This window comes from Phyllostomus discolor, chromosome 8, assembly GCF_004126475.2.
Source record: "Phyllostomus discolor isolate MPI-MPIP mPhyDis1 chromosome 8, mPhyDis1.pri.v3, whole genome shotgun sequence".
In the NCBI taxonomy this organism is placed as follows: Eukaryota; Metazoa; Chordata; class Mammalia; order Chiroptera; family Phyllostomidae; genus Phyllostomus; species Phyllostomus discolor.
In genome coordinates, this window is record NC_040910.2 from 103,761,851 (window position 1) to 103,787,024 (window position 25,174).

Here is a 25,174-nt window from a genome sequence, read left to right on the forward strand (position 1 = left end):
GGGGGCTGGACGTGCCCAAGGTCACCCAGCTGGTTCAGCCTCAAAGGGGCACCCTTGCTACCACCTCACTCTGACATTAAAGTTCTCCTGGAGGGCCCTGCTGTCCCCTGCCCGGGTCCCCAGGTCTGCGGCGGTAGGCAGGCTTGCTGTGTCCGCCTGGTCTGCTGAGGGCAGAGGCCCGTGCTGAGTGCAGAGCAGCAGGCGGGCTGCCAGCCAGAGGGAAGGAGCTCTCGGTCTGAGACGGAGCCCCTGCGCTCAGGGTGCCCCAGGGCTGACGCAGCCACTCGTGCAGGAAACACTGCTGAGCACTCACTGTGGCTGCAGGACCTGGGGTGCGGACTGAGAGCGGAGTTAAGCTTCCCGCCCTCAGGATCTTAGTCTAAGCGGGGAACTCCATCACCTGCATCACCTGGGATGGCAGTAAGCACCCAGGGAATGGGGTTGCCTTTAAGTCGGAGGGAGGGTTCCCTCTGGGGGAAAATGGTCAGAGAGGGCCTCCCCGAGAGCGGATGCTGATGACATTTGAGCTCAGACCTGACGGGCGAGGAGGGAGCAGCCACAGGAAGGGAGAGAAAGGGCTCCAGGCAGAAGGACCATGTACTGCACAGGCCTGGAAAGGGCGGGCATGGCTTGGTCCTGACCCTGTGGCTTGACATGGGGAGGAAGGAGGGGGAGCAGGTGGGTTTGGAGAGGGAGGACCAGATAACCACGTCCTTGGATTTGATTCCAGGATGGGGGAACCCATGGGAGGTGCTAAGCCGGGGAGAGACGGGATCTCGGCTACATTTTAAAATCGTGGCCGCCGCTGCTGGGCGGAGAACGGCTTGTAGGAGGCGGGAGTGGAGACGGGGTGGGTTTGTGCGGTTGTCCAGGCAACAGAGGTTGATGGCATGGACAAGGTGGCAGCAGGTGATGTTTGGGTGAAGCTGAAGTGACTGACAGTCACTGGATATCAAAGTGAGGAAAAGGGAGGAGTCAAGGGCAAACTTCAGGTTTCTGGGGACCCGGTGGGTCAAGAGCTCCACACTGAGCAGGGCCTGTGGGCTGTGCCAGTGGAGATGCTGCATGGGGGACAGGGCCTGGGGGCCTGGGGTACCCCTGGGCATCACCACGAGCAGACAGGTGGTGCCATGGGGGAGGCGTGCAGGGAGGCGTGAGCCCAGCACAGAGTTCCGCAGCTCCTGTCCTCCAGGGTGGCGTCCCGGCCTCCTCTCTGTTGACGCCCGGGGCCAGACGATTCGGTGTGGTAGGGCGTCCTGAGCATGGGGGGCAGTTTAGCAGCATCCTTGGCCTGCACCCACCAAATGCCATAGCACTGCCCCAGGAGTGACCACTGAAAATGTCTCCAGACAAGTGTCCCCTGGGGGCAAGGTGCCGCTGTTGGGAACCACGGTGCAGAGGAGGTGACCAGCAAAGGAGACTTGAGAAGGGGCCCGTGGAATTAGGAAGGAAACCAGGGGCCGTGGGGTCCCAGGTGCTAGGAGAAGGTTTGAAGAGGGTTTGAAGGCACGGCCAAAGGCTTCGGAGAGGCTAAGGAAGTAGCTTCCCGGGAAGGGGTGCTGTGTGGAGTTCAGAGTGAGAGGCAAAGAAGCGAGGAGAGCAGGCGTGGCTGACACCCTGGGCCAGTTTCGCTGTGAAGGGAGTGTGTGTGCACTAGGAGTGGCCTTGTCAGGGTTGGAGGTAAGGTGGCTCCTGCCGGGCAGGGCCCACTGCCTTCCCAGGGCCCCTGGTGGTTCTCTGGGGAATTGCCAAGGTGGTGAGTGCAGATGCTGGTCTTTAAGGATGCTGGTCTTGAAAGAGAAGGTTGTGGACTCTCTGGGGGCGGGGGGTAGACTGAGCACGATGGGCAGGCGTGTCCAGGCAGGCGAGAGGCTGAGATTTGGAAAACTGTGGGCAGGGGGCTGCCCCAGGTTCGCACCGGAGTGAAGCAGGGGGCCTCCCGGTGGGCAACGAGGCGTCCACTGTCTACAGCTTCCTACGGGCCCCGCCCCGGGCTCTGGGGCGGGGAGGCGGGCCTGGCCTCTCACACCCTCCTCCTCCTGTCTCTCCCCCCTCCTCCTCCTGTCTCCCTGCAGAAAGTGGGCGGCGGCCTGCGCCAGTGGAAGCGGGTGTACGCCGTGCTGCGGGCGCGCTCCCTCTCGCTGAGCAAGGAGCGGCGGGAGCCCGGGCCGGCAGCGGCGGGGGCGGCGGCCGTCGCAGGTGAGGACGAGGCGGCGCCCGTCTGCATCGGCTCCTGCCTGGTGGACATCTCCTACAGCGAGACCAAGAGGAGGCACGTGTTCCGGCTGACCACCGCTGACTTCTGTGAATATCTCTTTCAGGCTGAGGACCGGGATGACATGCTGGGCTGGATCAGAGCTATCCGAGAGCACAGCAGGGCCGAGGGCGAGGTGAGGGCCCCGCCCCGCCCCCACCAGGCCAGGGAGGCCAGGGCGCAACCCAGGGCCGCCTCCCACCTGCCGCGGGCCTCCTTGCGTCACTCTGAGCCTCAGTTCCCTCTTTCCTAAAATGGGTCGGCAACTGTACCCACCTCGGGTTTGGTGTAGAGAGAAAGCACAGTGCCTGGCAGAGCACCTGGCATCTTTAGGGTGCCCTCACTGGCAGTAACAAAAATAACTGTGGGAATGATAGTAATTATATTATTATTATTATACGATTGAAGGCTCGGGCACGGCGAGGTCAGCTCCAGGCCAGCCTCAGCTCCTGGCTGCAGGCTCGCCGGTGCGTGTGTTTCCTATGGCGTGTGTCACGGCACGAAGTGCCCCTGTGCCAGGACCGGGGCTGGCCCTTCTGACAGGGCTGGCCTGTCTGCAGGGACATGAACACATTGACCTTGGGAGGAGGCCAAGAGGCTTGGCCTTTGGCAGCAGGCGGCAGGGACTGAGCCAAGGCCTTGGCAGGGAATTCGGGAGAATCGAAAAAATGGCGCCCCTTCCTAGGCGGCTGCACACCCGGGGCCTGGGCCAGGGTTTCCACCTGGACTTGCCCCCTCCTCGGCCACGGGCCCACGTGGCAGTATCTCGATATGCCTGCACAGCGTGCTGCAGGGCCCCTGCTCTGACTGCGGGGAGAGGGCTGCAGACCCTCCGGCTGAGGACGCACCCTCTCACTGCACCGGGTCTGCCCCTTCCGCCCCGGGACGGTGCCTTTCCTCGCTTCGAGGAGGAAAGCATCTGGGTCTCTGCTCAGGGAGGCCTGGCTGGGCGGTCCCCAGCAGGGCGTGGTCAGGGGCCCCAAGTCGCCTTCATCACCGCGACCGCTGCTCCTCCTGGAGCACCTCTCTCACGCCCAGGCAGGGCTGCGGTGGGTGCTGGGCGCCTCGTTCCGCGCCCACACCCTGAGGTTGCCGTGTTATCCCTCCCGTGTCACTGCTGAGGAGACTGAGGCTCAGAGCGTTGACGTGCATTATCTGAGGCCGCGAGGCTGGCGGGGGGTGGCTCAGGAATCCAGCCCTGGTCTTTCTCGCTCGAGGGTCCGTGCCCTCCAGCTGGCAGATGGGGGCGAGGGGAAGCAGGGGCCAGGGGTGAGTCCTGGCACGAGCTGGCTGCAGGCCTGACCGCATCTGCTCTCTCTTCCTCCTCCTCCAGGACCCCGGCTGTGCCAACCAAGCTCTGATCAGCAAGAAGCTTAATGATTACCGAAAAGTGAGGTGAGCACCGCGCTCATGGAGCGGTCCGGGCTGTGGGGTGGGGGAGCACTCCTCCGGGCTCACCTCTGGGCCTTGAGTTGCTCTCTGTAGGGGGGTAGGGAGGGTGGGAGTCCCCAGAAGGGAATGAAGGGTTCACCTCAGGGGTGGGGGCGGGGAGATCCAAAGTGGCAGGAGGGCAGGGCAGGGGATATGACAAGTCACCCAGATGAAGACCCCTTCTTTCCCCCTTTTTTTGTGCAGCCATAGCTCTGGGCCCAAAGCTGACTCCTCCCCAAAAGGCTCTCGTGGCCTGGGGGGGCTCAAGTCTGAGTTCCTCAAACAGAGTGCGGTCCGTGGCATCAGGACGCAAGACCAGCCCGCAGGGGGCAAGGGTAGGACGTGGCTGCTGAGGGGGCGGTGTGCATGCGGGTGGGAGGTGGCAGTCAGCTCTGGGTCTGTGAGGGAGCAGAGGGCTTGTGAGCGTGCGTGTGTGTCTGTGGGCGTGTGCCAGGGTCATCGCGGTGTATCTGCCCATGTGTGTACGCCTGTGAGGGTCTGGGGCTCTCAGAGTCTCAGGGCTGGAAGGGCCTGGAGCCTGATTTCCTTCTAAGACTTCCCTGCTGGATAACCTCTGCTGTGTCCCTTCAGGGACAGAAAGCTCGTCCTGTCAGGAAGCAGCCTTTCCCATCTTCACACACTTTTGACTGTTAGAAAGTTCTTCCTTTGGCTGTGCCAGCATCCCTGGCTCCCACCTCACTGTGTTAGCCCTGGAGGCCTCACAGGAGTCCTCACATAATTCAGAGGCTCTCTCTTCTCCAGGGTAAACAGCCCTGCCCCGTTGGCCTCCACAACTGGTGTAGAATTTCCCATCAGCCCTCAGCATCTCAGGGGCTCCTCTGCAGAGTCCCCCCGTGTCCAAACGTGCGCAAACATGGCGGGTGAATGTGGTTGCTGGCCCTCCCCGGGCTCAAGTCATCCCGGCGTTTTCTGCCCTGCCCCCACAGATGACAGTGGTGCTGCCCCCAAAAGTCCCTGGGGCATTAACATCATCAAGAAGAATAAGAAGGCAGCCCCCAGGGCGTTTGGGGTCCGGTTGGAGGAGTGCCAGCCGGCCACGGAGAACCAGGTGGGTCTCGGCCACACTGCAGAGCAGGCATGGGGACGGGGAGACAGAGCTGCACGGGGCTGTGGAAGCAGCTGCCCCCCTCATCTTACAGACACAGCTGGGGGAGCCCAGAGAGGGAGCAGTGGAACTGAGGCAGAGCCCGGAGTCCCTGACCCCTGGCCAGGGCCCCTTCTCAGACCTGGGCAAGCCTTAGGCACTCTTCCCACCTCGTAGACTGGAGGCGGCAAGGGCCCCGTGTCCTCTTAGAGGGCCCCTGGCAGCAGCTGGGGCTTGCGCCGCCCCCATCCTGGCCTCCCCACCTTCCCCGGCCCACTGGGGGAGAAGGCTGCTCTCGCCGTCCCTGACACTCCGCCCTGCCCGTTTCCCCAGCACGTCCCCCTGATCGTGGCCGCATGCTGTCGCATCGTGGAGGCGCGAGGGCTGGAGTCCACGGGCATTTACCGAGTGCCGGGCAACAACGCGGTGGTGTGCAGCCTGCAGGAGCAGCTGAACCGCGGTCCCAGTGACATCAACCTGCAGGACGAGGTGGGCGTGGCGGGGGCGCTGTGGGAGAGGGGCCAGGCTGGGGTGCGTGTGGCTGCTGCGTCCGTCGCGCCCTGGGCACCGGGATGGGCAAGACGGGACTTGCCTTTGCAGGCCAGCCCTGGGGATGGGCATCGCCCCAGCTGCAGTGGAACAGATGGTTGCAGTCAGGGCCTAGGAAGCCCTAAGACAGAGGCTCGCTGGCAACAGGGTTCTGCCCCTTAACGATGAGCAGAGTTCCCTGAAGGCCAGAGACAGCCAGGTCAGGGTGTTCCGGGCCGAGGCAGCAGCCCGGGCAGAGGCGTGAACTCCGGTTCCCTACCAGTCACCACACTGTGCCGTCTCTGTAAAGGGCCAGGCAGTGAATATTTGGGGCTTTGTTCCTTATAGCCTCTGTTGCAGACCTTCCTCCTCTTCTCTTTTCACAGTCTTGTAAGAACGTAAAATCCACTCTTAGCTCAGGGACTCCGAAAGCACTGGCTGCTGGGTGGGTCTGGCCTAGGGGCTGCGGTTTGCGGACTGCCGGGTCAGAAGAAGGGAGGTCTATGGTGTTCTCTGGAGCGGCCAGCCTTGTGGGGGCTGCAGGGTGGGGAGAGGAGAGGCTCGTCACAGGAGACGAGACCAGCTCACGAGTATGACAGCTACACCCGAGTTTTCAGCAGGACCAGCGGTTCTCAGGCTGCTTTCCAGAATCTTGCATTTCCTTAGAGGTGCTCTGGGAGGCCAGGGCTGGCTCAGGACCCCTGATCCGTGCTTGAACTAGGACAACCCTGATGTATTTGGTGTTTGTGTACAATTGGGTTTCCCGGTGTGATTCTCTTTGACCAAAGAGGCTGTGCTGAGAGGGAGGTTCTGGGAAGCCATGCATCTGGGCGGTGGAATCCCATGAGTCACACACCACGGAGCCTCATGTGATACATGGCAGTCTTCCTGCCCTGGGTGGGGGGGGATGGGGAGACCACACCAGTGAGTGTGAGACTGTGAGCACGAGAAAAGGCTGATCTCGCAACAAGGGCCAGGCTGCGTGACGAGGAAGGAGAGGACACTGAGGGCGGCCGCAGATGGTGGGTTTGAGTGTTTGAGTATTCTCAGGGCAAATGGGGTGGCAGCGGGTGGACCGGAAGGTGGTCCAGGCAGGGCATGATGGCATTTTCTAAAATCCCAGAGAAGGGTCTGAGTGTCGGGAGAGAGCATGGACCCTCCCTCCCTTCCTGGGCTTCGCAGTGGGGAGGGTGAGACCCAGGGCAGGGGACAGAGGGCTTTGGATGGCTTCCCTGGAGCCTTGGGCCTGATCCAACGGACGGTGGGAGCCTTCGATGGATCTTCAGCAGGGGGGCGGGGGGGGGGCATGTAAATTCAAGTGGGGTTTGAGGACGAGCACTGCTTTAGCTCACACCCACTGGACGTGGGTGGGGAAGGCCCAGAGCAGGGCGTCTAGGGAGGAAATTGCTGGCCTATTGGAAGTGGACTCAGTAGTCCTAGAATAAGGAGGATGGGTGAGCTGGCTGCATGGGAGGGAAGAGGAGGGACAAGGAGAGTCAAAAGTTTGCGTTGAGGGCTGGCAGTATCTGTTCCTGGGAAGTAGGGCAGGAGAGGGAGGCTGCGGCAGGTAGTGGCCCCACTGGATTTGGGGTGACGATGAGTCACCCACAGAGGGTGATGGCGCAATGCAATACCAGGCCAAGAGTGGACTGACCGTGGGCATGGGCCGTGCTGGGCTTGCTGGTGAGATGCTGGAGGGAGCTGCCACCTGGGGGCGGGGGGGCGCCAGGAGCCCAAGGGCCAGGCTCTGTGTGGGCAGAGCAGAGGGAGCGCAGGTGAGGCAGGGGCTGAGGGGTCGATCCTTACACACAGGAGGGGTCAAGAAACAAGGGCAAGGCCTTGGGTTTGGCATTTGGGACATGAGAAGGCTCACACATCGGGGCCAGGAGGCAACGGGGGCAGGTGGGCAGACGCCGTACTGGGTAGGGGTGGCCATGCGCTGAAGCACATCTGCAGGGCCTTAGCCAGGGGGAAGAGGGCCTAGCAGTGGTGGCGTGTGGGGCATTTTGGGTGTGTGGTTTTGCCTTAGATGTCAGTGGTGTTATTTGTTGGTGGGGGGTCGGGGGTGGTATAAGTGCTAGAAGTTAAGCTTTGTGTGTGGGGTGAATCGAACTCCTCTTCAGGCTTGCGGGATGGTTGGGCATTAAGCTGTGGATTCATTGTAATGATTTTGTATATTATTGTGCTGTGTGTCTGTGTAAATCGCCAAGTTATGTGTCTCTGTTGTGTGTCTTTCTAGTTCTCTGCTCTGAGTTCCTGAGTTCTCATCAGGGTTGTTTCTCTAGCCTTTGTGCTGGGTGATGGTGCCCCCTGGTGGAAAGAAGGGGAAATGACCCTATTGTTCTTGTATTCAGCAACCCTTTATTTAGATCAGGGTTTTCTCAACTGTGGCACTTTGGACAAAATAATTCTTTGTTGTAGGAGTTTGTCCTGGTAATTGGAGGAGCATTAACAACATCCTTGGCCTCTATGCGCCAGATGCGAGTAGCACCCCCCTAGTTGTGAAAAACAGAATGGTTCCAGAGGCCCAATGTCCCTTGGGGGGCAGAAACGCCCTGATGGAGAACTACTGACTTAGACATTGTATGTGCCAAAAATAAGGAGAGAGGTGTCAAGGACAACTCTTTGCCCAGTGGGGAGCACTGGGAAGCAGGAGCTGGCCCTGAGTCCACATAAAGGAGGTCCAGTGGGCAGGCTCGTGAGGGGGTGGGTTTTGCCCCCTTCTGACCCTTACAGGTACCAGAGAACGCACCTGGCACTTTCTGTGGGTGGACAAATGTTGGAGCTCAGTGGGCTGGCTGGAGCAGGGAGGGACTGGGGCCAGGTGGGCAGGAGGGCTAGGACCTAACTGGGGTGTCTGTTCAGCTGTCCCTGCTGAGTCTTCTTAGCTCAGAGACCCCTGGGCAGAGCTGGGTGTGAGTGGGTCCTAGGGAGGGCCTGGGCTGGGCTGGACTAGCATGGAGGCATGGGCCCCCGGGCTGGGCCGGGCTGGGCCGGGCTGGCTCTGGACCTGGGGGCACGGGGGTTTCGGCACCTGGGCTGGGCCTCCCTGTGGCCTAACATCTTTGCACCCTCTCCAGCGCTGGCAAGACCTCAATGTGATCAGCAGCCTGCTCAAGTCCTTCTTCCGAAAGCTGCCTGAACCTCTTTTCACTGATGGTGAGTAGGGGGTGGACGTGGAGGATGGGAGGAGGAGGGACATCCTGACCACTTTTTAAACTGGGTGTGTTGGTTTTATTTTATTTTATTTTTTGTTTTGTTTTAATACAAAGGAAACACATGCTTGTAAAACTCTTGGATAGTACAGATACAAATAAACACAAAGATCCCTGCCATTCTCCTAGTCCGTCTCCCGAGGTTATACTAACACTCTCCGAGCATTTCCTATGTGCCAAGCACTACTCCTCCCTCCAACTCCAGGAGGTGGGTACTGCGATCTCCACTTCGCAAATGGGGAAAGCGAGGCGCAGACAGGTTAAAGGACTCGCCCAAGGTCTCACAGGTGGTGAGCGTCGGAGCCCGGACTGGGCCCCAGGTAGCTGGCTCCCGAGCCCAGCTGTGACCATTTGCAGGGCTGCTCGTCAGCAGGTTTCCTCCCAGACCCGCTGACGCACACAGAAGAGACGCATGCGCAGTCAGTGCTGTGCTGGCGGATGTTTAAACTCCGGCTCTCTGGGGGAAAGAAAAAAGAGTCTTGACCTGTAGTGTTTCCTAATTTCCGTGGTAGAAACACTCCCACCGTGGCGGATGGCAAGCTTCCGAGACGCTGCCAGCAACGTGGAGCTGGGAGGAGACGAACCCAGCCGGCTCTCAGGAGCCAGTGCAATCGCGGTGCTGCACGCCACGGGCTGGGCAGTTCTGCGCAAAAGGAGGCTTGTCATTTTGAGATTCACTCGTGTCAGTACAAAGAGCTCCACCTCTGCCTCATTCATTCATTCATTCATTCGAGAAACAAAAGCCAAGTTTATTTTGTTCATTTCTTACATTGGAAGTCCTCCTCGATGACATCCTTGGCGGGAGACTTTTCGCCATAGGCCTTCACCACCACACAGCTGCAACCAATCACTTTACAGGATTTTCCCTTCCTGTCGACGTTACAGAGGCCCAGCCAGTCCCTTCATTTCTGGCTGTTGTCACCTTACTTAGGCCAGTTTGGAGCTCAGGGCCTCCACCAATCTGATGCTTATCACAGTTGCATGCAAGTACATGAAGGAGGGCTCAGTGCTTGTCTGAGGCTTTGGTAGCTTCCCGAACTCCGTGCACGAGCCCGTCGTGGGTGGGAGTGGTAATCCTCACCTCTGGTAAAACAGTGTTAATGACCATGACACTTCCAACAGCAAATGCCTCCCTCAGTCACGGCGGTGGGTGATGGGTGTAGCTGAATCTTGAATGCACCCAAGCCTCCGAACATCTCCATGGTGGCGGGGAAAAAACCACTCTTCTTTTAGATAATTTAAAAAAATATTTTATTTATTTATTTTTAGAGAGGAGGAATGGAGAAAGAGAGGGAAACATCACTGTGTGGTTGCTTCTCATGTGCCCCCTACTGGGGACCTGGCCTGCAACCCAGGCATGTGCCCTGACTGGGAATGGAACTGGTGACCCCTTGGTCCATAGGCTGGCACTCAATCCACTGAGCCATACCAGCCAGGGCTAAATAGTTTTTTGTGGTTTTTTTAAAGATATTTATTTATTTATTTATTTATTTATTTATTTATTTTCAGAGAGAGGGGAAGGGAGGGAGAAAGAGAGGGAAACATTACTGTGTGGTTGTCTCTTGCACGCCCCCTACTGGGGACTTGGCTTACAACCCAGGCATGTGCCCCAACCAAGAATCGAAATCGTGACCCTTTGGTTTGTAGGCTGGCACTCAGCCGCACCAGCCAAGGCCCATTCGTCTCCTTCTCCTTCTTCCTCAAAGATTTTATTTATTTTTAGAGAGGGGAAGGGAGGGAGAAAGAGAGGGAAACATTACTATGTGGTTGCCTCTCAAGCGCCCCCTACTGGGGACCTGGCCCACAACCCAGGTATATGCCCTGACTGGGAATCCAACCAGCGACCCTTTGGTTTTCAGGCTGGTGTTCGTGTCCGCTGAGCCACACCAGCCAGGGCCCACTCTTTTAAATCAACCACATAGTATTTTGTAGTCTGTATAGACTATAATTTGTCTGATCGCTCCACTATTGGTGGATATTTAGGTTGCCTTCACAGTTTTGCTGTACAACACGTGTCGCAATGACTCTCCTCGTGTGTATCCCCGCACATCTGGACCAGTGTCCTCGAGGGAGATTTCTAGATGTAGAATTGCTAGGTCAAAGTCCTGGTAAACATTTTTAAAAATAGTTTTTTTATTTTTAATTACAGTTGACTTCAAGATTATATTACTTTCTGCTGTACAACATAGTGATTAGACACCTATATAACTTAGGAAATGATCACCCTCCAAAGTCTAGTGCCCAGCTGACACCATACCTAGTTTCACAACATTATTGACTATATTCCCTGTGCTATAATTTACACCCTGTGCCTGCTTTTATAACTGGCAATTTGCACATCATAATCCCTTCCCTGGCAAACATTTCTGAAGGCTAATGTCAGGTGGCACTGCAAGAAGTGGGCCCTCATGCACGGCCCCCCACCATCAACTCTGGATGTTATTAATATTTTAAACGTTTACTAATTGGGTAGGGGAAATGGCATCTCTTTATTGTTTTCATTTTCATTTCCCTCACTACTAGGGAGAGATTAACTATCTTTTCATTTGCTTATTGGTCCATTCTATTTCCCCCGTACTTGCTTGTTCAGACTATGCGCCTGTTTTTCTGTCGGGTTGGGTGGTCCGTCTTTTCACACACTGACTTGTAGGAGACGAGCTCTTGTATATTACAGATGTCAATCTCTTGTTAGTTTTTGCAAGTATTTGCTCTGGTCTGCATTTGCCTTTGAACTTTTCAGTAGAGAAACTGAAAACAATTACTTTAAGTGTCATCGAAGCTGTTCATCTTTCACGGGTTCCGCCTCTCATGGTTAAGAAGGCTTGATGACGATGAAACCATTTTCTAATTCTTCAGTGCTTTAATAACTTTTATATGCGACTCTGTAATGCAATTAAATGTGCGTTATGTGAGCTAGATATGGATCTGTCCCCATTAAGGTAGCTAATTGTCCCAGGGACATTTATCGATGCCACCACCCCTCTGCGCCGTTTGGAAGGACTGCCCTGTCACACAGTACAGATCCCCGTGGCCCATCCCCTCCTTTCCGTCCCCTCCTTTCTGTCCCCGTCCTTGTTCAGCCTTCCCCACCAGCCCCCCTGCTGTGGCTGCGCTGCCGCTGTGTGTTTCAGTGCCGGGCAGGGCGAACCCTCCCCCGCCATTCTCCCTATAAGACGTACCGTTGGCTGCCCTTGTGCCTTCACTCCTCCAGATGGGTCTCAGAGCAGACTGACCATGTTCCGTTTTAAAAGTCCCCCATGGACTTCTGAAAGGAGTTGGGGGCATCCCACCCCAGGTGGGGCACGTTGTATGAAGACCAGAAGGCCCTTCCCTCTTTCCAAGTAACTTTCTCGTCCGACCTTCTGGTGTTCTTGTCCTGGAGACCGGTGTAGGGACCCCTTTTCCAGTATTCACATGCAGCTCAGGCCTCCTTTCTTCCCACGCGTGTGCACCTTGGCTGCCCCAGTGAGGTGCACACACACCCGAGTACAACTCGGGTGGGTTTGGTCCCATGAACACAAGGCTACAGAGCCCTTAAAAACTGGAACAGCGTAGGCCTCCTTGACCTCCAGCCCGGAACTGCTCAGCCCGAGGGTGGGAGAAGGGACTGCCTCCCACTTCCCTAAGAGTTCTTTGGCATGTTTCAGATAAATACAACGACTTCATCGAAGCCAATCGCATTGAAGACTCGAGGGAGCGAATGAAGACGCTGCGGAAGCTGGTGAGGGAGGGGGTGCTGTCAGGCAAAAGCCGGACTGGGTGGGAAGAGCCCCTCTGTCCCCGGGGGCCCAGAGTCCAGCGCCACTAGTCCCCTCTGTGACCTTGGGAAGCCCTCCCCCATGTAGGCCTCGGCTTCTCCATCTCTACACGGGCGGCAGTTAGAGGGTGGATTCCAGAGCCCCTTAGATATGGCAGTGAGAGCCCCTTGGGGCAGGAGGGACAGGGGAAGCCATGACAGCCCGGCCCCATGCCCCTTCTCTCCCCTGCCCAGATCCGGGACCTCCCAGGACACTACTATGAAACCCTGAAATTCCTCGTGAGCCATCTGAAGACCATCGCTGACCACTCGGAGAAAAACAAGGTGGGTGGGGGCTCCGTGTGGCGTGGGGGTGAAGGAAGCGTGCCTGGGTCCTCCTCAGGATGTTCTGAGCCCCTCTGGGTCAGACACTCTCCCGCCCTCTAGGCGCGCCCCCTCCTGGCCGGCGCTTCTCCCTGGGGACCGTCTCTTACGTTTCTGAGGGTCTTCCAGGGGCCCAGAGCCACGGCTCCCCTGTGGCTCCTGAAAATCTATGCTCTGATTTACCTGGAATTTCTTGCACTGCATTTCCCACATCAGACCTCTCACATCTTCTGGTTTTGCAGTGGGGAAAATGAGGGGAGCGGTAGGGTTTCTCCCGGTCCTGAAACACCCTCAGAACTTCCGGTGGCCCCGACCCCAGCACCTCCCATCGCTAGCACAGAAGGTGCATGTGCGGGCTGGGCACTGCCCACGGCTGTCAGGCCTGGGAGTGAGTGGGGCTGAAATCTGGCTTCTGCTCTACTCACCAGGCGCCTCCATGTCCGTATAAGGAGGTGTTCAGCCCCTAAGCCAGGGACGGCTCAGGATGCGGTTGGGACAGGGGCCCCAGGGGCCCAGAGTGAGGGAGACCTGGGGGCCTGGAGTCAGGCCCGCACGGTCACTGACACTGGCCCGCTCCCCCCACTGCCCAGATGGAGCCCCGGAACCTGGCCCTGGTCTTTGGGCCGACACTGGTGAGGACCTCTGAGGACAACATGGCGGACATGGTGACCCACATGCCTGACCGGTACAAGATCGTGGAGACGCTGATCCAGCATGTGAGTAGCTGCCCGGGCTGGGCGGTGTCCCCCTGGGCACCTTACTCCTGCTCGCCTGGGTGGGTGTGCACAGGGAAGGGTGAGGCGGCTCAAGAAAATGCCACTGGGATGGTGACTGCCCTTCAAGGCCGACCAGGAATGGATCCCAGAATCCCTGCTGTTCCGGGATTCCCTGAGTCCCCAGTAGGAGAGACTGGAAGCCTCTGAGCTTCCACGGATGTGTGTGAGAGTCAGAGGGGGGAGGAAGGTCGGACAGGTGCGAGGGCGGAGCCTCTGCTCTGGGGGGCGGGCCCACTGAGGCTTCAGGGAGGAAATGGTGATGCCCGGGGGAGGGTGGAAGCGGATGGTGCAGGGAAAGACATGGTCTGCGACAGGATCCTGCACTGTGCTCTGTGTATCGTGGGCTGGTCACCTCCCTTCTCTTGGCTGCTTGGAGGCAGCGGAGGCCTGTGTTTCTGAGGATTCTTCTTGTGCATGAAGGAATGAGAACAGAGAGTGGCCAACAGAGGGCGCAGGAGGCCTTTGTCTTCCAGAGCCAAACCCAGAGCAGTAGTGCCCCCTTCTGGGGGCTCAAGGATTTTTAAATTATTATTATTATTATTATTATTATTATTATTATTATTATTTTAAATGAGGACTTAACCTATTTCCAAATGGTGGTGTGGCCTGTGGTGCAGCCCACAGAGGGCGGAACCAGATCCCCTCCTGCCAGGAGAAATACCATGGGCAGCCAGTCAGAGGAAGGGAAGGGGCCTCAGCCTCCCCCCGCCCCCATACGGACTTGAGCGAAGGGAAACTAGATCACCTTACAGGTGAGGAAACTGGACTGAGCTCTGCTGACCAGGCAAAAGGCAGACAAGGCTGGGAGAGCAAGGTGATTCACCCAAGGCCACACAGCCAATGAATGGCAGCCCCAGGACTTGAACCTGGGTCTGTCCGACCAGAGCCTGTGCCTCCCTCCCCACCTCCCGGGAGGGCAGATTCCTAGGTCTGTCCTAGAGTGAGGGAGGCTGGCCAGGGTCAGTGAAGCAGGGCCAGGGGGCCCACTTTGGTCCTGCTGACTTGCCTCGCCTGTCTGTGACTTTCCTTCACCGCGCAGTGAGGACTCTGAGCCATAGGAGGGAACGGCGTGGCCCGTTCTCACCTTAAAATTGGGATGACAAGCCCGGATGCCCATTCCAGAGCTGCCAGGGAGGCCGGGCCACCAGGCACCGTCAGGGATCCTGATGAGGCCTTGATCCAGGGAAGCGTATCTCCGTTGGGAAGATTCAGTCCTCCAACCCAGCAGGGAGGCCCCCGGAGCCTCCATCGTGTGTGCTGGGTGGGCGGGTGGGGCAGCGGTCGGGATGCGGGGGAGGCTGGTCCCATGGAAAGAGACTCTCCCGGAGAAGTGCCTAGAAACTTGAGGCCTGTGGTCAGCTGGGGTGTCGGAACCAACTGCTTCCAGGGAGAAAGGAAGCCGGAAGTGTGTCTACTTACTGTCCCCCAGAGCCCCGAGGGGAGTCCCCAGCCAACGGCAGCCCCTCCTCCGGGCAGGGGGGGCGGTGGGCACGTCTGCCCCCTTCACAGGCGCACTCCCCGCGCGGAGCCTAGTGCCGGGCGCACTAGGTGAGTGAGTGCTCAGTGTTTGCTGGATGAGTGGGTGGGCGGGCGGATGAATGGCTACTGAGGCTATGCCCGTCTGGGCGTTTCCACCCAGGGGTCCGTTCCTGGAAGCCGAGCTGATGACCCTCCAGTTTCTGCCTCCTTGGCACTTGGACAGGATCGGCCCTGGGTGGTTGTTGAGGGAATGAGCTGCCCCGTCTGCAGGCCTGTGGCCGCCCAGCCCCCACAGGTGTACAGGGCTCCATCCAGCCCAAGGCTGTGTAGCTGTGGGTCTGTGTACTCCTGGTCCATGTAGTCCTGGGTCCGTGTAGTTCTGGGCCCATGTAGTCATGGTCCATGTAGTCATGGGCCCATGTTGTCATGGTTTGTGCAATCATGGGTCTGTGTAGTCCTGGTCCATGTAGTCATGGGTCCGTGTAGTCCTGGGTCCAGGCTGGGGTTGCCCCTGTGCAGAGCTGCTCCGGCTCTGAGGCCCGGCCAGTCAGAAGACGGATGGAGTTGCTGGGTGACATGACCTCCTGCTGGGAGTTCTAGACATGGCTATCACCCAGCCAGCCTGCCCCGCCTGGGACTCCTGTCATCTGAGGAACACGGAACAACAGAGCTGGAAGTGGCCTTAAGGCAGCAGACCCGCCCTCACCCGGCACAGAGGGCAGACACCGGGGTGTGGAGAGCACAGCCCCTTGCCCAGGGCCGCACAGCAAGACGGCACCAGAGCAGAGATGAGCAAACCCAGGTGTTCGGCTCTCGGCGGCCAGTCACCAGCCAGCTCCTACGTGTTTACTAAGCCAGCTGGGGCTCAAAGACCTTGCCAGGGCATCTGTTCTGTTACCCACTCAGCAAACACGGCAATACCTACTCTGTGTACATGGGCATTTTTCAGCCTTGGCACCGGTGATCTTCGGGGTCAGGTCATTCCGCGCTGTGGGCGGCTGCCCTGTCTGACATAGCGGGTTTAGCAGCGTCTCTGGCTAGGTGGCGGGGTGTTCCTCCAGTTTGCAACTATGGAAAACGTTTCCAGATTTTGCCACATGCCCCATAGGGGGACCAAATCCCACCCCTCCCCCACCCTGGTCGCACACCACTGGTGAATCGGGTGAGGGCACTGGCTGCGAAGCCAGCCTGCCTGAGGCTGAGCCCCGGCTCTGCCCCGTATATTCTGTGTGGCCTTGGACGAGGTATGACTGTCTTCATTCCTCGGTTTCCTCATCTGTAAAGTGGAGATAATGACAACAGTACCTGCCTCTCAGGGTTATGGTGAGGGCTGCGTGAGTTAATCTCCGTAAAGCACTGAAAGTGAGGCCTGGCAGCTCATGCAGGTTATGTGAAAGTTAGCTGTCACCACTGTCATCATTCCGTGCCGAGACGTGCAGGTCCTGGGGACACTGAGATGGATGGAACTTACCGGCTTTGAAGCGACATCCCTTCATGCTCTGGGCTGCGCCCAGGGAAGCCCCGTATGAGTAAGGGCCTGGGCACAGGGCTGCGTTTCCAGTCAGGGAGTTCTCGAAAGGTCTTAAAAGTCCACGAGGCCTTTAGCCAGGCAGAGAAGGGGGAGAGAGCGCCCCCACTCTGGGCAAAGGGAACTGCAGGTGCAGAAGCGGGGCCGCACGCACAAGCGTGAGCGTGAGCTCCTGCAGAGAAACGTGGGCGGTCCGGAAGCCTCCGTAGACTTCGGGTCCCCGGAGTGGGTTTGGGTACGATCAACCCTGGTCAAAGGCTGGCTTTTTAGGGCTCCCTCTGGTCAGCCTCTATATCGGGACAGCACTTTTAATAACAACAGCTGTTCTTTTTAATAACTTTTATATTTTTACATATTTATAATAATTTACATATTATATTTAATAAAAGCCATTTTTGTGCACTAACAATGCATTTTGCATACAGTATGCTATTTTTGGGTCACTTTTTTAAAAAAATCGAGCTGTGGTGGGTCTCCAGGCGCAAGGATTCAGTACTCGCGTAGAACGTGCAGCGATCAGCACAGGGAGCCCGGCTGAGGTCCGCGCTGCACGCTGCCGCAGGCAGCCGCACGCTCCCGCACGCTCCCACACACGCTCGTTTTCTTGCGATGCGGCCTTCCAGGTGTCATCTCTAAGCAGCTCTCAAGCACACAATGCGGTGTTGTCACTGTGGCCGCTGTGCTGTGCGTCCCGTTCCCGGGACCAGTTTACAACTGCAGGGTTGTTCCCTCGGGCCGCCTCTGCCCGTCACACCCCCTGCGGGTCCCTTCACCCTCAGCTACCGGCAGTGCATTCTCTGTGTCTATGAACTCGGGTTTTGGGGTTTTTTTCATGATTTTTATTCCACACTTAAGTGAGATGGTCCAGTATTTATCTTTCTCTGACTTATTTCACTTGGCATGATGCTCTCAACTTTGTTGTCGCAGGTGGCAAGGTTTCCTTCTTTTTAATGGCTGGACAGGACAGGGTCCGGCAGAACTAAGGCCCGTTCGAGTGTGGTTGGCAGGGTGATAATATGGGTGCAATAATCGACAGTTTTAATTTGAACATTTCACCTGAAATGCATATGGTGTGCTTGAGTGTGCTATCGTTATGTTACAGAATTACACGCTTATGATTGTGTAATAAAGAGGGGCGTTATTTGTGCCCGGCCCTGTGTTCTGTTTCATTTTCTTCACCCATCCCCCCACCTACAGACGCCTAGGCTATTGTAACAGCACAGGGAACACGGGGGTGCACGCATCGCTTTGAGTTAGTGTTTTTGTTTTCTTCACATACCCAGAAGTGGAATTGCCCAGCCACATGGTGGTCTTATTTTTTAATTGTTTGAGGAACCCCCATGCTGTTTTCCATAGTGGTCGCCCCAATTTTCATCCCCGCCAGCGAGGCACAAGGGCTCCCTGTTCTCTGCGTCCTCACCAACACTTGTTCTTTCTTATGTTTTTGGTAACAGCCACACAGTATTCCATTTTCATTCTCACCACAGTTCTAGGTGTAGACGCTGCTATTATTGCGCCCATTTTACAGGTGAAGTAAACAGTCTCAGAGAGGTCACTCGTCTGAGGTGAAGTTGAGCCCAAGATGACCGCCTCCAGGTCTTTCTTAACCTCTCTCCCTCTTCCCGCTCTTGTCTGTCTCTTGTTTTTCTTCTGTGCCCCTTGTTTGAGTAAGTCACATGCTTGGCTATGATTAATAATAACTCAGGTTCGTGGCACATGGTCAGAATGTTTTCCCCCTTCATTCCTGAGCCCACCTGCCTCCCCTCCTGTATGTACTAACTCTACATGTTAGTGTGTGTCCTTCCAGCCCACCTCCTGTACTTATTTTTAAATAGGTGCATATCCTTAATGGTATGTAATAGTCTCTGTGTGTTTTAACTTTCAATCAGAGAGCTTAGCTCATATACTTTTTTGTAAATTTTGTATTTTTAGGACTTATTTCTGTTACCCTAATTGTCATGTCTTTTCTTTTTCTATTACCACATTTTCACTTTATTATTATTATTATTTATTTATTTTTATTTTATAGAGAGGGGAAGGGGGAGGGAGACAGAGAGAGAGAGAAACATTGAAGTGAGAGAGAAACATCCATCGGTTGCCTTCCAAACACTCCTTGACCTGCAACCCAGGCATGTGCCCTGACCAGGAATCGAACAGGCGACCTTTCAGTTTGCTGGATGATGCCCAACCAACCGAGCTACACTGGCTGGGGCCATTTCATTTCATTCATTTATTTTGGTCTGTCTTACCTGGCTTTGGCTGTACTGATTTTTTTTTAACATGAAAATCATACCATTTATAAAACCCATACTTATGTAATAATTATACAATTATAAAGCCCGTGCTTATGTTTCGTTTTCACTATCAGTTTCTGAAGCTTACTAGCATCCACATCTTCTTCCCACCACACCTAACACCCAGCACCTCCGTGTCCTCTCGCCTGCCCCTGGTTTCTCCCTCTGAGTTTGAGTTCCGGGTCATCCTGGCTGCCCTGTGCGGGTGTGTATGTGCCGTTCTTGGTTGACAACAATGGACCGTTCCACTCCCCCATCCATCCTCTCGAAGCTTATTGCTCGGCCCTGGATTCATTTCTTTACTTGCTCATGTGCTCAGTTAAGAGAGTCTTTGGCAGTACCTTCTGATATCTCAGAACAGCTTTATTGCACACTCAAACTTTAATTAGAGTTTAACAGGGTATAAAATTTTAGGTTCAAAATTCCTGCATTTGTGGTCCAGCAATACGTTGAAGTAATCACTCCCTTCTCTTATTGCATCTGTTGCTGCTGAAAGTTCTAGTTGTAGCTGGTGCTTGTTCGTTCGTAAGCAATCTTTTTTTTTTTTTTTTTTAGAAAACTTTTAGTTTTCTCTAAGATTCTCAAAGTTCACAAAATATATTTAAGAGTGGCGTTTTTGACTTTTAATTTCTATCCTGTTTGGCATTCATGAGAAACCTCTGGCCTGCCCGCGCCTTGTCCTAACACCCCCTCCCAGGCGCTGCCCTTTTCTGGGCGGAGCGTGCCGCCTCTGATGCAGGTGTGGAGCCCGGGCCGGTGTGGCATGCACGCAGCTCTGGCGGCTGCGTCTCCCTCCCGTACTGGGGCACAGTCTTTTCTTTCCTCGAGGGTTTCTTGTCGTCCGTGGGGTCGGGTTCAGGGTCCATCAACCTCCCTCTGAGACCTCTCGGCACCTAGGCCAGCCTGGGGCTTGTCAGGAAGAGGGGGGCCCTGGCCCCTTGGCACCCCTCCCGTTCCGTTCCAGCCGGCTCCCAGCGTGGTCCTCTGGACTGAGCAGGTGGGAGCACGCGCCTCCCTGTCTCCCCTCGGCCCCTTCCCACACTGATGTCATCACTTCCTTTTGTCTCCTCTGCAGTCAGACTGGTTCTTCAGTGATGACGAGGACAAGGGAGAGCGAGTAAGTGGTGCAGAGGACAGGCGGGCGGGGTCTGGTCTGAGGGGGGGCCCTTGCCGCAAGCTGGGAGGGGGGTGGAGAAGCAAGACTCAAGCAGGGAAGGTGCACCTCCAGTCTGATGGAGGAGAGAGAGCCCCTCCCCTCAGGAGCCTCCACACTGACGGAGACGCATCCTTCACGGTTCCCGGTCTGCGTGGGGAGACCGAGGCCTCCTCTCAGGCAGTGGAGCCCAGCAGCAAAGGCAGCCCCCACTGTCCCGTCCTGTGGAGGACGTGGGCTTCAGGAAGGTGCGGTCTGCTGGGGGGACACAGCTCCGGCCTTCAGCTGTGGGAGCAGCTCGGGGCTTGGGGGTTCAGTCAAGGAGTCAGGAAGGCGCAAGAGAGACACAGAGCACCTGCCCTCAACAGTGCCCGACTGATGAGGGTGGCAGTCACCACCCCGTGAGCCCCGGGCCCGTGAGGGAGGAGACACGCACCCCGTCTTCCGGGCACCCCATTCTGCAGGCCCCATCATAGTCCAGCCATCCGAGGGCGCACCGGCTGACCCTCCCTCTGTTTGCAGACCCCCGTGGATGACAAGGAGCCTCAGTCCGTGCCCAACATTGAGTATCTCCTGCCCAACATTGGCAGGACAGTGCCCCCTGGCGACCCGGGCTCAGGTGAGTGCAGGGTCCTGGGAAGGGGTGAGGGTACCTATGGGTGGGCTGTGCACTCCTGAGGGTCCCAGATGCCGGGCCAGATGCCCAGCTTCCCTGCTCCTCCTCCCGCCCCAGCAGGGCCTTTCCCTGCCCCACCGCAGAGAAGGGGCTGTGGCCGGGCCTTCTCCCGCTCTGGGCGGGTCCAGCTTGCCTGTGCCCACGTTCCCATCTGCTCGGCTGCCCCCGCCCCAGGGCTGGGTAGGAGCTTCGTTCGCCCTCCTGGTTTCTTCCCTGAGCTTTTTTATTTCTCATGGGCTGTGTCCTTCTGGGCATGTTCCTCTTTTTAATTTGTCTTCCTTTTCTCCTCGCACCCCTCCACCCCTCCTCCCTCTTCTCCCTGTGCTCTCCCCCCGGCCCTGGACCCTGCTCCTTCTCTCCCCCTCCCCTCCCGCTCCTCCAGCGGACCTGTTGGAGATTTAAAGGGTACAGTGTGGCGTCGTGTCCTCGGTCACTAACCGTGGCGGGTGATTAGAAGAGGCCTGGGCAGGCGTGTGGGGCAAGCAGAGACGTCTGTGCTGTGAGGGCCTCTCCCTGACATGCCAGCTGCCCAAGGCTGTTAGCATCCCCACCCCATCCCATCGGGGAGCCCCTTCTCGGGAGGAAGGAGGCAACTGGCCAGGGCCAGACCCTGTCCCCTTTGCTGAGAAGGCTGGGCAGTGCACGGCTGCCCTCCTGCAGGCCTGCCCCCCCCCCCGCCCCCCGCAGCTTTCTCTCCGCGCCGAGCCAGCCTGTTCCGGCTCTCCGGGCAGGGGGTCGCTCGGCCGGTAGCAGGACCCAGCCTTTCTGGGCACCAGTGACATCACTTTTCAGGAGCCTCTGTAGCTGTAGCTCCTGCCTCAGTTACCTTCAAGGACCGGACTCTTTCTGCTTCTGAAACCAGATCCCCCAGCCATTCAGCCTATGTCCAGGCCTCTGGCCTTCTCATAGCAGAGTAGCCCAGAGACCAAGAAACGTCTGGGTCCCTTCTCGGCTCAGGCCACTAACTCCTCCCACCCCGTGGGTGACCTGCCCTTAGTAGTTTGACAGGTCCTGTCTCTGATGAAGGCACATCACAGCGCCCCTCGTGGCAGAGGCAGGCCGGGGAGGGGCCCGGAGGGTGCGGGGTGGGGATGGCAGAGGGGAGCCCCTGTCTCTTCTAATCACCCGCCGCCGCCCCCGCCCCGTGGTGTGTCGCCGTGTGGTCAGCACGTCTGCTCTTCTCACCGTGCGGGGCGGGCTGGGGCTGAGACGTCTAACTTGCTTGCCAGCGAGTGTGGATTAACCGCACCTGCCCGCTGCCCCGTGGGGCCCGGGAGGTCCTCGGACCCCCAGGTCTGGAGAAGACACTGCCAGGACTTGTTTCTGGGTCCTTCCCCACCCCAGTGACATGAAGGGAGTGGGACCCAAGTCCGGCTGAGGTGATAACGGTTTTACTCTCCTTCATACCTCTGGTTACGGACTCGGGCCTCGCCCCACACGGGCGGACGGAGCTCAGGTCTGGAGTCCTCAGGCCATGCCCCCTCCTGTGTCCGCCTACTCCATGCCTGCCCCGCACTCCATCACTCATCCATCCACGTGGTCCTCTTCTTCCTCCCGCCCTGACAGTGGGGGGTGAGGGTGAATGTGGTGGGACGCCCCCCCACCCCCATGCACTGTGGTCTCCATTTCTCCAGAGCATCTGTGATTTGCCGTGTCTCACTGTTGTGGTTTGTGGACTGCATCCAATACTGGCTGTTTTATCTAGTGCCCAGAGTTAACAGGGACAGGAGGGGGGAGAGGAACAAGGCCCCCCAAAAAGCCCCCCTTGCCCTTATCTCCGGGCAGATGAGGGTTTGGCGGCTGGCTGGCTGACGTCACTTCCTGCCTCCCACGGAAGTGGTGGTTGACACCATTCTCTGCCCCCTCCTCGTCCCACAGGAAATGACCTCAGAGGCCCACGGTGCCCCCAGGGCCCAGGGAGACCTCGGGTTTCCGGACTCCCTGGCCTCTGGAGCCTTGGAGGAGAGGGGAATGTGTTCACAAGTCTCAGCCTGCTCTTGCCCCATCCAACTTTCATTTGTCTTTCTGTTTTCACCAACAGATTCTACTACCTGTAGTTCAACCAAGTCCAAGGTAAGCCCCAAGGCAATTCTGAAGGCTTTATCCCTGTAGGAGCCAGCCCACTTCACTTGCTGGCCAAAGGAATTGGCTGATTGCCACTGGACCCTGAGGAAGGTTCATGGTCACGGGGAAGGAGGGCAGGAAATACTGACGTCCATGATAAACTGAGGGGGCACTGGCCTTGGCAGTGAGGCCTCCGGTGCAGTGAAGGGTCGACCGGCTTGGGTGGTGTTGCTCACTGGTTAGAAGCAAAGACGGTTCTGGGTCTGAGTTCTGGGTCTGAGTTCTGGGTCTGAGTTCTGGCTCCGCCACTTGGTAGCTCTGGGGCACTGGGCAAGGTACTCAACCTCTTTCTGACCCTCAGCTGCCTCATCTGTAAGTGGTGGCCAGTATTTATCCCCACACATACATGGAGTGAACAGGACATATGTTCCATAGAACTATGTTTAAGGGCTTCGGAGAGCCCAAAGCCAGTAGAAGGAAGGAAATAATCAAGATAAGAGCAGAAATCAATGCAACTGAAAACAATGGAGAAAATCGATAAAAACCAAAGCTGGTTCTTTGAGCCAGATCTCACAGCCAGCCTCTCGCCTGCGCCCGCCTGCGCCCGCCTGCCCTCCGAGCCAGAACCTGTCAGGCGAGCACGCCTGCCATGGGCAGGGGCACGTCTCCACTCGGGCTACCGGCTACCGTACGAAATACCGCAGACCGGGCGGCTCAGGCAACAGAACTCTGTTTTCTCACGGCTCTGGAGGCTGGACCCCAGATGGAGGGGTCGGCATGGTCAGTGCCTGGCGAGAGCCTCTGTGGATGGCTGCCTTCTCCCTGTGTCCTCAGACGGCAGGGGGGAGGGGGGTGGGAGACCTCTGCGGAGTCTTTCCTTACTGATGTCACCATGAGGTCCCCACCCTCGTGGCCTCCTCTAAATCCCATATTTTTCAGACCATAAGACACACCTAGATTTTAGAGGAGGAAAATAGGGGAAAAATTTGAAGCAAAAAAATGTGGTAAAATATTTAATAACATAAATAACATAATATTTTACCAATGTAAATGTAAATGGAACTCAACAGCAGCATTAACAACCAGTATTCCTCCCAAATTTGGGGGGGGGGTGTCTTATAGTCTGGAAAATACAGTAATCACATTGGGGGTTAGGCCTTCAATATATGGATTTGATGGACGGGGCACAATTCTGTCTATATTGGTCGGCGAAATCATTTAAATATTGCCGCTTAAACTGAGCTCGTTTCCGTCTGGGTCTCTAAGCCTCGGCCAGGTCCCAGCGAGCCGGCTGTGCCTGACGAGTGCCCTGGAGAGAAGGGAGCCTGCTCTAGTCAGCACAGGTCCCCCGTAGCTTCTCCATGAAGCCTCTGCCTGTATACCTGTGGTGATGGGGAGCTCACTCCATCACAAGACTTCGGTGGCAGGGAGCAAGTTCATTACAGTGACCTGAATCTAGCTCTTCGTGCCTTCCGCCCACTGCACCTGTTAGCCCCCCGTTTCCCATAGCCTCTGCTGCACTGGCCCCTTGGCCTTTGTGTGAACCTACTGACCTCTGCATTCACTGGAAGTGGCCATTCTGACCTATTACTTCTGTAACTAGTTGGGATGAGAGGCTCATTTGGTCAGATGGTCGTTAGGGCCTCTCAAGGCTCTCAGAGAGCGTGGCCAGGACAGAAGGCAGCACTAGCCGCCAGGAGCCTCAGACTGGTCACAGCAGTGCTGCCATGTCGCAGAAGTCCAGGGGTGCCTTCTGGAGTCATGCAGTGTGGGCAGCCATGACCTAGGACCACGTGCCTGTGAATCCTGAATTCCTGATGTGCTTTGACTTCCTTAGAACTAACTGATGTGAGAGAGAGAGTGCATGGGATGCAGTGACCACAGCAGGGACCTCTGTGTCTCCATTTGTCCTTACACTGTGGCTGAAACAGGAGGTGGCCCGCGAGGAAGTGTCCAAGGGCAGGTCATTCCAGCCCAGCAGGGGGACCAGTCCCAGCATCTGCCTCTACAGGGCTTCCTATGTTGAGGGAACTCTACTCACCCATTTGTTCATTCACCAAACGTTTATTGAGCACTTACTATGTGCTAGGAGTTATGGATGCACACACAAGCCACAGACCTTACTTGCTCTCAGAGAACTCAGAGTTTGATATAGACAATGTGGAAGCAAAGCTCTTCTGATAGGAGACGAGCTGGTGTAAATGCCTCTTCAAAGGGCTGTGGGACAGAGAAGTGATTTCCAGCTCAGCCAAAGGAAAGGCTGCGAGGTTGCTGCACAGAGGGCGCCATGTTTGAGCTGGGCCGGGTAGGAGGAGTAAGAACTCATCCAGCAAACAGGGTAGCTGTGAGGGGAGGGGGGAGGGGAACTGCCTGCCAGTGTTCAAGTGCAAGTCCCGTTGAGGGAAGGGTCGGTAGGTCAGCACTGCCAGAGCGAAGGCTGGTTTGGGTCAGGGTCAGGGTCACGACAGGGAGAGCACTAGGCTGGGCAAGCTGGGAATGGGTTGTGAAGGGCCCTGAGCCCCTGCCGTGGTGGGGGTGGGGCTCGGGGAGT

At 57.0% G+C, this 25,174-nt stretch overlaps 1 protein-coding gene across 5 annotated transcripts in view; it reads left to right on the plus strand.

Moving 5' to 3' along the window:
• ARHGAP23 (Rho GTPase activating protein 23) overlaps positions 1-25,174 on the plus strand; it is a 77,071-nt gene that overhangs the window by 48,367 nt on the left and 3,530 nt on the right. For all 5 annotated transcript variants that reach the window (XM_036033840.1, XM_028521606.2, XM_036033838.1 and 2 more), the window contains 12 exons: positions 2,076-2,390; positions 3,588-3,649; positions 3,890-4,020; positions 4,633-4,754; positions 5,124-5,279; positions 8,399-8,477; positions 12,181-12,254; positions 12,525-12,614; positions 13,244-13,369; positions 19,806-19,847; positions 20,406-20,502; positions 22,601-22,632. In XM_036033840.1, coding sequence (XP_035889733.1) covers positions 2,076-2,390; positions 3,588-3,649; positions 3,890-4,020; positions 4,633-4,754; positions 5,124-5,279; positions 8,399-8,477; positions 12,181-12,254; positions 12,525-12,614; positions 13,244-13,369; positions 19,806-19,847; positions 20,406-20,502; positions 22,601-22,632 — 1,326 coding nt within the window. The remainder of the gene's footprint in view (positions 1-2,075; positions 2,391-3,587; positions 3,650-3,889; positions 4,021-4,632; positions 4,755-5,123; positions 5,280-8,398; positions 8,478-12,180; positions 12,255-12,524; positions 12,615-13,243; positions 13,370-19,805; positions 19,848-20,405; positions 20,503-22,600; positions 22,633-25,174) is intronic.